Here is a 13,842-nt window from a genome sequence, read left to right on the forward strand (position 1 = left end):
AACATGGATATTCTTGTTAATATAACGCATTTTATAGCCTTTATTTAAGGTTCTAAATGTTTCATTACAAAGTACTGTTTATAGTATTTGCAGGGGAAGGGGAGTTGATGAAGGTGGTGGAAATGCATTTTGATTTCGGGTCAGGATTTAATGGTTTAACAGTGAAGTGAAGAATTTTTTAGTTATTTCTAAGTTTAAAGAAAGAAGGTGGGTGTAAGGAGGGAAAGCAAAATTATTTTCAAAAGTAGACTTTAGAAAACTGGAAATTCAGCAAGGATATAATATCCAAATACATTTTGGGTTGTGTTTTGTCAGTTCTATAAGGATTTAGGACAGCATGTTATCAGTGAGAAGTTTTATTTAAAGTGACCAAATGATTTATTTCGTGACTCCCTTGGTTCTGCATATTTGGTGGGGGGCAGAGTGAAATGAAAATAGTATATGAAAAGAGATATAACAGTCATTGTATAGGAAAGGAAAGAACAGGACAAAGAATAGAGTGAGGGAAAATGGAAGTAGAGAAGGAAATGGGAAAGATACTGATTCTTTTTATGCAGTTTGCAGATTAGCATGTGTAGATAGATTAAGGGACCAGGAAAGAAAGCAGTGTTTATACTGTATTGGCTGTGCAGCTACAGCACATAGTACACTACTACTGTTTGACAAATAATGAAGAAAAGGAAAGGTTGTGATTTTTTAAAAAAACAAATTAAGAAATTCCACTTCAAAAAAGCACATTGAAAACTTGCCTAAGTGGCAGTTTGAAGCTTTCAGTGTTCAAGAAAGAATGAATTTGTCTTTAAGCTCTGACTAGAGTCTTCAGCTTTCAAGGCATCTTCATGTGGGCCTACTAAAGCAATAGTTCCTTTTGTGCAGCTCCACTCATCAAGTCAATAGGATTATTAGAATTAATCAAAGTGAATCGCATACAAAGAGGTTGCTGGTATCCACACCACAATGTTCCATTGTGTTGAAGATTACCTGCTATTTCTCAAATGTATTGTTGGCCTACAATGTAATTCGTATACTATAGTACATTGGCAATATATAGTTTATACTTAAATCAGTAGCAGACTGAAGCAAATGCTGAAATTTTCATAACAATCCCCAATTTGTATGTCTGCCTGAAAAACATATCTTTGTCATTATCTGGATCTGACTATTGTTTGATCTTAGAGCAAAGAAATAATGTCATTTTTACCAGCAGTGTCTTTGCTACACAATAGTAAGACTGAAGTCATCCTTCTGCTTTTTATTGTGGATACACTATGTGACACTAAACATGTAGAAATCACACTGGGCTGATAGTCATTCTGTGAACAGAAGGCATACGATATTAATAATTTGTATTTCCTTGAGAGCATGAGAGAAATATTTCACTGTTCAATTTCATTTCTGAAGTCACTAGCAAAAGTCAAAAGTTGAGAAGGCACAAACTTTTGTTGGAATGCAAATAGATTTAAAAGTGATCAAAAACAAATGTAAAACTTCCGGAAAAAATACATGGGAAGGAACTTACTTTAAAAATGCAATATATTTGATTTATGTATTTGAATGCAGCAAGATTTTTTCTTTGTAATGTTCTATTATTGTCATCAATTGTTGTTGACTTGATTGAAGTAGAAAAAATTGAACCTCTGACCATCTCATAACTTCAAAAGTGACAGTTTGCACATTTCTGTTGTTTAGAAATTATCACACGTTCATGAACTTTTTCATTGTTGATTTGACTTAGACACGATCATTAAGCTGGCTGCGTTTATTAAGTTTGAAGATACTAGCCTGTGTTCTTTCTCTAAGTTTGATTTTTCACTGAATATTTAAGTGTTCAACTACAGAGCAAAATGGCCATCTGCTAATTTAGCAAGTCTCTATTTAGAATCAGAAATTAGATACTCTTTACACAGATTTCTTTGGACATTTTTTGTCTTTTAGTAGGAGCTAACTTGTTCTCCCCACTAATGCGTAGAGTTGCATTTGTTATCATACTAAGACTTATACAGAGAGATTAGGCTCTTTGACATCTATTTGCAACAAGAAGTTAAAAATGAGCCATAGTACTCTGACTTTCAACATCTGTGAAAGTCCAGATAGTACCAGTGTAGAGACTATTCCTCCAGTTTCTGTTGCTGTTGTTACTGCTGCATGCTGAGAGTAGCTGTAAAGTTGACACCTTATGGGATGGATAAGTTAAAGGGCAGATCAAATTTCTGAAGTTTTTTTTATGAGATCACAGCAATATGTCCTTTCTAGTTTCCTTCAGATCTGCAAACTATAGTATAATACTCCCTTGCAGGAATTGTAGCAGTGGTATTCTCTCTCCCCTTGGCATTTTCTGGAGCTCCTGCTGGAGGTTTCCTTCAGGTTGTTTTCAAACACAAGTGCAGCTGATAGTACAAAATTCCAGCCTGTGTTTACTTCTCTAGGTATCCTCTGGGAGATTCTTTTCAATGTAGATCTTGGTAACAGCAGACTGAAGTCCTCCATTTACCAAAACAGCTAAGCGCATGCTTGACTTGAAGCACATAAGTAGTCTTACGAGCCAGTTACATGCTTAAAGAGTTTGCTAGATATGCATTATATATATTCCACTTCATAGGGAAGGAAAAGGATTTTTGAATAAGGCAACAATGGGAACAGAGAGATGTGGTGTTGTGGCAAAACACCTCCCATTCCAGCTACAGACGGGAGTAGTCTTCTAACTCTGATCTCTGTTTCGGAGGCAACCAATCTAATGGTACAACTAGCTGCATAGAGTGACGAAGCTGAGCTAGTGGAAGTTCACAAACTAATATGCTCTTCCATGGATGATAACTCTGTGGTCTGCACAAGGCCTCCACAGGTCTAGAAAAAAGCTGTTAGACTTTAAATCTGCTTTTTTAGAAATTACAGTAGTTGTCTGTGTTAATTTACTTTCACAAAATTTGTATTTCTGCACTTTGTATGCTATTTTTTGTTAAGCTTAACTGCTTGGAATATCCAACAGAAAAATTGTGAAGGAAATAAAAAAACCCCAGAGCACCAAATTTGTATATTACCAAACACAACTTTAGAATTCAAAGTTATGGAAAAAATAATTTAAACAGTGTATTCTAATAGTGTGCAGCCACATGTCTGAGCTCAGCTTACTTATTTAGTCTGGTGATTGACAGATGCATTTGGTAGCTTCTTGGATGTTTTATAACGAAAGAAAGTAAGCTGAATCTCACTGATATGACTACTTCTGACTTGTCCGTATCCTCTGCTTAAATGTTTCTTTATTACTTTCTTTGTCTTGTGCTTATGACTTAGGAAATTTGCAATGGTTTGTAAACTGCACATTATAAACAAAAGTGAATTATAAATCAAAATCTTTGGAACAGATGATGTTTCCTCAGTGAATCCCTTTTGTGCTTCCAAAATTAACGTTGTCAATCAAACCAACAGGTGGTGTATGGTTACACAGAGTGGATCCCCTCTCACAAGATACTTTCTTTTAGGAAACCAATCAGAACTGGCACTGACATGATGAGGCAGACCTGTCAGCAGAGCTGGGGTATATAAAGCAAAACAACTATGTTAGCACTTCTGAGCAGTCGTGCATTCCCCGCCTCGCCTCGGGTGTAGGGATTGCAAAAAAAACAAAACTACACTGTCAAGACTGTGTAGTTTTGTTTTTATGATTAGAGGCTCTACAATTCTCATGCTGGGATTGTCTAAAAAAATCTCACTCTGGATAAGGACGTCGTTCAAGAAGATTTCGTTGGGCTTAGCCCACTCTTACAGGCACTTTGAGAGATCAGGTTAGTAGCATGTTTCTGGTGGTGTAATAAGTATTTTTTCGGTCATTAATAATCCTTATATGATCCATCATTTATAAATTTGCTCACAGCGGGGTATAGGTTTCAGCGTATAGACATGGAACACTTAAATTCTCTGGCAAGATTATGTCTTAAATTTCTGGGAGTAAGTATTGATAACACTCAGCAAAAAGTTTTTCCAGTATATTTATTGTTAAAGACTATATAAATTAACGTTTGAAAAGTGCATGGAAACATCTGCTTAACTTAAAAACTCCTTTCTGTTGGGAATGTTCAAGGTTATGCTACTGAGAGATAAACTGAGAAGCTCCAAGAATAGCTCTGATAAAATGCATATGGTATCAGCTAAGCGCTGATGACTTTTTAAGGGAATCAACTGCTAAGATATCAATTACAGGACAGCTCTGGAACACTTGTCTGCTGTCATTCATAGCCAGGAAGGTTATTTCTGGTACATGACATTTCAGATGCATACTTTCAACTCTAATTATACAAAAAGCCTTATAAGATCAGATCTTCATCACCGAAATTTGCCTAGACAATGAAATATATAAACTTTGTATGAACTCAACGACAATTCTACTTAATTAAATTATTTCCAATCTATTCTGGAGTCAGGAAACTACATACATATATATATATATATATATATATATATATATATATATAAAAGCTTTCATCATGTTTAATTATATTGTAAGATTATTTCCATATATTTTAGCTGAGCTTCAAAACGTAGTTATAACTGAAGTAGATCTTAATGAAATACATGTGACAGATATTTGTCTTCATCTTCCTTTCAGAAAACTGATGTTGTGTTAGGATGAAATGTTGGTCATCTCTTTCTAATTTGAACTCATTTCCCCCCACCCTCGAAGCTGAAAAGCTTTGATAAAAGGCTGTTCCTCTGTCAAGCTGGAACAAGTATCCAGATAACCAGTAAAGGCAATAAAAAGCAGCTCAAAATCCCAGTACAATATCCAGTTCTGCCCATATGCACTTATTGTATGTAGGCATCAGGCACTGATTTCAATGAAGGAACTCATGTCATGAAGAATTTTCACCCCTTTGAAAGGTAGCATAGGTTTGGCTTGTAGTGAAAGAAACTTCACTTTCTCATTAATTTTTAAGTTAAGCATGGGTTTGTCACAAAATCAGGCAGAAAAGCCAAAGTAAACAACAGTAAATGTGTGAGTGAGATTGACTTGAAAAGATTATGGGGTTAACCCTTGTTTAGTAAGACACAATATGCTCTCAGGGGAATTTTTTTAATGAGAAAAATTGTAACTTCAATAGATGTGTGATACTATTAAGAAGATAGATACTAGCTACATTTTAAAAACCTGCACAATTCAACATCAGTAAATAAATATGTTCATGCAAATATAAAATACTCCTGATACAGAAGCTTTTCTAGTGGCACTGTGCTATTTCAAAGTAGGATCTTGTGGCATAGGAAGAGAAAGCAGACTATTTTTCCTTCAGATTTCATATGGATCTGCAGTTGTTCAAACCATCAGTGTCAGTGGCTACCTTATCTCCTAGCTCACATTTCGAAGGTGGCTGTCTTCCCATATTCAAAATTCCACTGAGATACTCTCTAAGAAAGAGTAGAATTTTATCTGCATCTTTAATGCCAATATGCTTCTGTGTAAAGTGGAATTATTCACTACTTACAGACTGCTTTTAAAAGAGAGCCTCTTGCCATTTTTTTAATTATTAAAAGCCAAATAGATTGTAGACCTTCACATTTTTTTCAGTTGCTACTTAGTGACCTAGTTGTCTTCCCAATGGAGAATGCAAATGCTTTGCACTAACAAAACATTTTCAAATCATTTAAAAAACTTTTACATGGAGATTATTTTCTCTTTAGGTGAAGGAGATTAATGGAAAAATAGAGGCTAAATGACCTGCACAAGGTCATGCAATGAGTCAAGCAGAACTTTGTCTCCTGCTGCATACTTGTAATGCCAAATCACAGCTTCACTAAATATAACAGTTTCACATGCAACTCAGCCAAGTGTGCCCTAAGAGTAATTTGCTACACAACTTTGTCAAAACCTACAGTCTTCACATTTCACCAGGTCAATGTAATTTAAAACTGAGAAGAGTAAATTGTTATGAAAATAATTACAAATATTCCTAAAATCTAGCAAGAAGGATGTGCGTATAGTAACAATTTCTCCATTGATATCTAATTATGTTTTTTTTGCTTTCAGAGTGCCTGTAAAGATGACGACAAAAGCACCAACATTTACGCAGCCATTACAAAGTGTTGTGGCACTGGAGGGTAGTGCCGCAACCTTTGAGGCTCATATTAGTGGTAAGGTTTTGATTCATTCTTGCAAGACTGATTATTTTTTGTTATTATTTTTGGTAATGTTTATGCTAAAACAAATGATAACACTTTTCATAGATCATAATCTGATCTGAATGGGTAAAGATCCTTGCTGAAATGTGAATATATGTCCACATCATCTGGTACTGATCAGCATTGTGAGGTGCTGTCAGATATCCACAAACATACTGCATAAATTTACAAGGCTTCCCAGGCAATAGCCAGTCATCCTGCCAATGAGACTGGTGTCTAATTCTCATGTAAGAATCATCAAAACTGGGGGGAAATAGCATTAAAGGTATATACATAAAAATAGACTGTGCTAATAAGGGAACTTCATATGGGTGCAGAGAGAGTAATCTTGTTTGGATGATGATCAGACAGAATGAGGAGTCAAGGTGCAAGAGGCAAGGCATATGCTAGTTCTTCATTGACCTAGTGCTAAGCTTTATTCTGGCTAAAATGTATTTCTACCTTCTGTGCCCTTGAGTTTATTTAATTCCACAGTTCTGGCAGGGGGGTTAAAAGCACAAAATCTAGGTCCATGTGGCCACTGAAAAGGGTAGAAAACCCTAGTTTGCTAGATAGTAGATGTGTATAGTGATCATGATGGTAGTGCAAGGCTGGATTAATATAATTTAAGTTGTTGATGCGATTTAAAGATGCCACATATTTTTAAAGGATACTTCATTTTACCAGTCTACACACTATTAAAACACCCTATCTTGTGCAAAACCCCATGCAAACCCCTGAGATATAACTTTACCAGATAACCAACACCCTGTTCTAAGAGTGCCTCTGACCTCAGCAGTGACTAAGGAGAAATGACACGTGTTACTGCTGATGGAATTATATTGTCTTACAGGCATTAGCAATGTGATGATCCACATACCATAAAACACTGCCCAGATGCTCTGTGACAGGTGCAAACACATGATCTGTCCAACTATAAAGCTCTCTGACATCTATGGTCCGCTGTGGTTCATCCCTTGTTCCCTTTGGATAACGCTGGCTCACAAAAGGTGTTTGAACATGTCCTGTAGTCTACATCTATGATATTATTTCACGCCTTATTCTGTTATTTGGCCCTCTGCTCTTCAATTAATTGCCCTGACCTTCTCTTGTCTGTACATTGTAAATGTCCTGTGAAAAGTTTCTTTCCACTGGTGATTACAATACTTATTATTATTACGAATACATAAATATATCACCAGAACAAGTTAGAATGCTAATACTGTGGCTCAATGTGTGATTTTCACTATTTTCATTTGTGTGATATCATGGAGTACTTGGGAGGGGAACTTGATTTCTTATTAAGTGGAGATACAGCAGTTTTTCTAACAGCATATACCATATTTGTATTTTACTCCCAAATATCATGTGAAGCAATGTCCTGTTAGCTTTTATTCACACTGTGAGATTCTGGAATATCTTTCCTGCCCCAAAAGCATCCACCATGATTGAGAATCTGACAGTGGCTTGGCATTCAGTTTTTCTAATGCATAAAAAATATAAAAGTTTTATTTCTTGAACTAATTGCATAAATAATAGACTACACAGCTTTATTCTGCTACATTGTCTGCCCTTCCTATCTGTCATCAATTATGGTGAATTTGAAATTCAGACTTTCTTTTTATCTCTTATAACACTGCCCTTTTATATACAAGTCAAGTATTAACACAGAGCTACAATTTGAATGTGAAGAGCCCAGTTAATCTAAGACTACCAAGAAGAGCTTAGCAACCACCTGAGATGCAATTTTGCAGTCTGTAAACTAGAACAAATGAATTGTACTGTTGTATCTGACTGTGAATTAAGTAAGTGCCACATTACAAAGGTTTGATATCAGACAAAAATACCCACTACCTCTCCCTGCGCTCAGAAAGCACAGAATACATAAACCCCGTGATTAAAAGCAATAAATGCCAGAGCAGCTAGGACATCATCACAGGGGGAGCCCTACTGGGTAAGCAGTGACTGAGGGGACATGAGACAGCATGTCTCTGTCAAGAAAGTCTGCAGTGCTGCTGGCATTAGAACTGTGAGCATCCTCATGTCTCCACAGTACTGATCAAGTATTGAATTTATTCATAAAGAACTAACCTGTACTCCACTTCACTTAACTTTCTTTGAACTGATATTTTCAGGTATTACCCAATGCAAGACAGCCTTTACCCTCTGCATATTGTTGAAAGCAACACATAGATTGTACACAGGTTGGCAGTTCCTGTCACTTACGTCATTGTCAGGACAATTTCATTGAATTCAATTACTTAAACAGTGAAGTTGAGGCACTTCGGGTTTATTTTCTTCTTTTTGGCAATAAAGCTCAAAAAAACTCAAGGACAGTTTTAAAATGAAAAAGAACGTCCTAATAATTAATATTCAAATCATAGTGTAATTTAGCACATATAAACATAAGTCCCAACTCCATATAGTCCAGGCAAAAATACCTATAGTCTGAGGTAGATCTTACCTTTTAGTCTCCATCTCTGTGGCATGGGACTAACAGACTGCTAGTAAATTTGTGAAGTTGAGTTTCTTTTAATATGAATTTGGGCTCAGATTTTCAAAATGGCTTCTAACTTTGGATCCCTTGAACATACCAGTTTGAGACAGCAAAATAGACTCAATTTTTAAAAATGTAGGTGTTGTTCAACCTACCACACAGACCCCCTGTTTGCTAATCATCATATGATGCTGCACCAAGAAAATAAAACATTTTGGCAATATTTCAAGAAATTCACCATTGGCAACACGATTTTTGGTTGCCTAGCTTAAAATATTTTGGAACTCATTTGCACAAATGTTGAAGACATATAGCTCTGGATGAAATCAGTGGGATCCGCTGGATACTCTATGTTTATAGTGATAATGCCCAAGTTGTCCTATACCAGTAGAACAAAATTGAATTATACCAGCCCCATCAGGGCTGTTTGATAAGTTGCATCTGTGAAATTAACAATGCTTAAATGTACTTTTGCCCTTTTGATTTCTAATCCTCTCTAAAACTGCCCACGTTCTCTTTCTCTGTGTGTGTGTGTTTCTACTTTACATATATCTAAAAATCAGTTTTTCAACTATGAGTAAAATTTAAAACTTTCCTAATCAAGTCTGGTGTGACTGCAGACAACAAGTAAAAGCTTCAATTTACATATCTCAGCTTCTCTTTCATTTTAGTCTCACACAGTCATATTCCTGGCACGTTAAACCCCCAGCTAATTAAATGAGTTCATAGGAGTGATACTCTAGAAAGGAAGCAGAATTCTGTGGTCCTGGGGTTTTCCAAACCACAGAGAGTGGAACTGGGAAAATTAGAGCAGCTGTAGTAAGCACAGTCTCGGATCTCATTCCTGAGCCCCTGTGCAGTGCAATTGGTGGTTTGGCTTGAGTGGAGAAGTACATGAAGTAAATTTGCAGGGATTTTCATTTTGGAGAAATAGTGTTCTAGGATTACAAAAATGACTTTGAGCTGGAACTGTCTCCTTATGTGGCTCATATAAAAATTTTACCTGTTCGTCAAATGGATTTCAGTTGCTCAATAAAGTTGGCTGAGTAGAACACCGGGAAGAGCATTTCCATTAGGAATCTAAAATCATCATTTAAAGCTAAAAAACCAGCTGTAGATATAGGTGAAACTCTTCTGACCAGAAGAGTCTTGCTCATGACCCTGAAAACAGAAGAATAATATATTTGAACAACAAAAGATCAGCTGATTCCAGCTGACTGCTTTCCACCAAACAGAATTCACTCCAGAAAGAGACAAAAACCCAAAACATTAATAGCACTTGATGGTCATGTCTACCACAGTCATTTATTCTGTCACTTCATTTTCTAAAATAATTTAGTGTTAGGAAAACTACTTAACTTGGTTGAAAGTTCTGATTTTTACTTTGTCTCTAAACTATTGGACTGGATAATTTTGTCAGCAATAGCAATACTACTTAGATACTAGCAAATAAATAAAAAAAATACCTCATGTGCATTAATTCATCCCCCTCATAATTTTGATGAACTTTTATTCCTCAACAGGATTGCCAAACACTACAGTCCACTCATTATTCAAGTGATTTCCTAAATGCAGTAGCCTGTGCAGTTGTCCTATTGCTCTGTGTATTTTAGAGACCTTTCTAAAAAGAAATTCCTTTACCACTGTGTCACTGGACGTATAATCATAGATCTGTGCCTATGCCATTGCACTCTACTATGACTATGTATACGTGAGCGAGTATTATGATAATTTTGGATATGGGGCATTCCATAACATCTTAATCTCCTTTTGTCTTCCTTTTTCTTTAGGTTTCCCAGTTCCTGAGGTGAGCTGGTATCGGGATGGCCAGGTTCTCTCTGCTGCAACTCTGCCCGGTGTGCAGATCTCGTTTAGTGATGGCCGCGCTAAACTGGTGATCCCCACCGTGACAGAAGCAAACAGTGGAAGATACACCGTACAAGCCACCAATGGATCTGGGCAAGCAACTAGTACTGCTGAGTTACTTGTCACAGGTATCAAGCAGCTAAAGAAAGGCACCTTTCTGTGCTAGCAATGTGAGAAAGAAAGCGATAGCAGAAGTGTCACAGATAATGAAAAAAATTTGGATTTGAAGTATATGATCAGCAAAGAAATAGCAAACCAAATTTCTTTTCCTAAAACAGTCTAGAATTCAGCATACATTCTCACCAGTAATTTCTAACAGCATCCTTCACACCTTAACTGTATAAAGTTTAATCTTGATCTTATAAACTTTTAATCACAATTACAAACTTCTGGTTTAGCCCTGTATACTTCTGCTCATGTGATCTGTCACACTGGCAACATTCAAACTACACATAAAAGAAAGGATAAAGTTCTGCAGGATGGAGCCCTTAATGGTATTTAATGATATAAATGATATTTAACAGAATAACTCACATAAAGGGCCATACTCAAGAGACTGCGCTTATTACCTATGGTTATAATCAACTTATCTCTAATTCTAGAAACATTTGCAATCATGGGCATAATCAGAAATATTAGAAATTTTAAACACATGAAAAAATTTAAGGGTGTTTGCATTTTGGCAAATCAACTCAATGTTTTGAATGTTTGAGAAGGTAGTTTCATCTGTCAGTAGCATGTGAAGGAGAAACAGACCTTGTGCACTTCTAGTAATGAAAATATCTAGCCCTTACAGTTCTTTTTAACAGACGTTATTGTTTTTCTATTTATTTCTTCAATAAAACTGCAGCTGGAACAGCACCACCAAACTTCTCACAACGACTACAGAGCATGACTGCAAGGCAGGGAAGTCAAGTTCGACTTGACGTGAGAGTGACTGGAATCCCTACACCTGTGGTGAAGTTCTATCGGGATGGAGTAGAAATCCAAAGCTCCCCCGATTTTCAAATTTTACAAGAAGGAGACCTTTACAGCTTAATAATTGCAGAAGCATATCCTGAAGACTCCGGTACCTATTCAGTAAATGCCACAAATAATGTGGGACGTGCTACTTCAACAGCTGAATTGCTAATTCAAGGTAACGGAGTTGAAGTTGCAAGCCATGAAAATAAGAAAGCATTCATTGTTGTAATGGTACAATATGTACCACTTCATCAAAGTTATATCAATAAGTTCATTTATAACTTCTTTCTCAAGAGTTATTAACTTGCTGTGAAAAAACAATGTCTTTGGTGAAATTTGCCAAAGATTTTTGTCTGAGAATTTAAAAAGACCTTTTCTCCAGAATTCGTCTTCTTTAAGCTGAGGATACAGTAGAAAAAAAGGGTGGGATACTTTCAGTTGTTCTCATTTTGTTCTGTAGATTTCTCAAAGTTGTATTTGTAAGCTGGCTTTGATAGAACAGATATATTAGACTGCATAACTGTACATGGTCTTGTAAATGAGCCTGGTAAGGATGAAGACTGTTCTTAGATAGAGAATTGTAGCAGTGAATCATTCTACCCAGAGCGGTCTTGCTTGGATTTTCAGGCTTCCAGACCGTGTAGTCATTTGAGATCCAGGACTGATTCTGAAGAATCTACAATAAATGTGTTTTAGTTTTGGTTTGTTCGGGTCTTTTTTCTAATGACACAGTAATACAGAAATATTATTTCAATTCTTTTCACAATTATCTGTCTATAGATACTGCAGGAAAAACAGATGGTTGCTTAATTCTTTCTCTGTTGTTTATGTACATTTGTATATAATTGGAATTGACCATTCATTTCTTTCTGCAAGTGCTTATTGTTTGTTGCCATATGCAATTCTCCTGACCATGTTTTTTCTTCCAAAAGGTGAGGAAGAAGCCGTTCCTGCTAAAAAGACAAAGACAATTGTTTCGACTGCTCAGATTTCACAAACAAGACAAGCCAGAATTGAAAAGGTATATTTTTCAAAAACAAAGCAGGTAAGGCTAAAACGTGGATGATTGCTTCTACAGTATCTCAGACTTGTTTTCTTGATTTCATTGTAGAAGACTGAAGCCCACTTTGATGCCAGATCACTTACAAGTGTTGAAATGGTCATAGAAGGTGCGACAGCCCAGCAGCTCCCACACAAAGCACCTCCACGAATGCCTCCTAGACCTACATCAAAATCACCAACCCCACCAATAATTGCTGCAAAAGCACAAATGGCACGACAGCAATCACCATCACCTGTTAGACAATCACCATCACCTGTAAGACATGTCAGAGCACCAACACCCTCACCAGTAAGGTAAACTTACTATTCTTTTAAACAAGATTGCTTTTTGAATCACTTTCGCATATAGAAGTAATGCTGTAGAATGAGCATATAGTATAAAATAGAAGAATGCACTGACTTAATACTGACTGAGTTATAGGTGAGCTATAATGTGCTATATTTGCCACTGCTATATAAGAGTGTGCCTCTTCTGTAAATTTTCTATCCCATACGGAAGAAAATCCTTTAGAGAATAAATCCCATTTGATTGTTCTACATACAGCTGAAGTAGCACTCAAAGCTCCACATTCATGACAAAAAAGAAGGAAACAGTGGAGCAGTTGGCCCTTGATTACTTTAGATGAACAGAGAAAGGAGCAATGACACTCTGATGAGTGGCAAACAGAATGGAAGTATATGTAAAAAAACTTGAACACATTGTACGTATGTGCTGGTAATGACTGCAGAAATAATGTTTTGAAGGCAGGCAAGGTAAATGTGGTTATGGAAAAATGAAGTTTAGCTTTGCTGCATAAAGGATCTTGGGAGGGAAAGTGAGTGATTTGAAGAGCAGGGCTTGTGGTCTGGGAGACCCCAGGAGGTCTGTGCTAAGAGACAGGTAAAAAGAAAATTGCCTTGGAAGTCCTGCAGTTCCAGAATCCTGAAGCACCAGCATCATGGAAGGAATGTCTCCAAGCTGAGTGCTCCGAAGAGCCGCATTTAAATTGCCAGAGCTAGGTATGCTGGTGAATTTTGCCCCATTGAGAATAACTTGCAAGGACAGGAAGAAATGGATTGATAGTAACTAGCAATAACTAACTGTATAGATGAAAGAATAATTCAATAGTGCCATCTAGAGTTCATATGGAATTAGAAGTTTGTACTCCCCTGCTAGTCAAACCACTTTTAAGTGTACAACGCCTTAGAAAATAACTCTAAAAATTAATATGATGCTGCTGCCCCCTACTGCTGCGATTTGTTAATGTTATCTGGGAAATACAGCATTAAAAAATTCCTCTCAAAGAAAATCCAAGTTAGAAAGC

At 36.5% G+C, this 13,842-nt stretch overlaps 1 protein-coding gene across 1 annotated transcript in view; it reads left to right on the forward strand.

Moving 5' to 3' along the window:
• Positions 1–6,019: 6,019 nt before the first annotated feature.
• TTN (titin) overlaps positions 6,020–13,842 on the forward strand; it is a 244,573-nt gene continuing 236,750 nt past the window's right edge. The window contains exons 1-5 of the mRNA XM_050900483.1: positions 6,020–6,123; positions 10,438–10,641; positions 11,364–11,651; positions 12,409–12,497; positions 12,588–12,832. Of these exons, the coding sequence (XP_050756440.1) occupies positions 6,033–6,123; positions 10,438–10,641; positions 11,364–11,651; positions 12,409–12,497; positions 12,588–12,832 (917 nt within the window). The 5' untranslated portion in view covers positions 6,020–6,032. The remainder of the gene's footprint in view (positions 6,124–10,437; positions 10,642–11,363; positions 11,652–12,408; positions 12,498–12,587; positions 12,833–13,842) is intronic.

The sequence above is a fragment of the Gymnogyps californianus genome, chromosome 7 (genome assembly GCF_018139145.2).
Source record: "Gymnogyps californianus isolate 813 chromosome 7, ASM1813914v2, whole genome shotgun sequence".
NCBI lineage: Eukaryota > Metazoa > Chordata > Aves > Accipitriformes > Cathartidae > Gymnogyps > Gymnogyps californianus.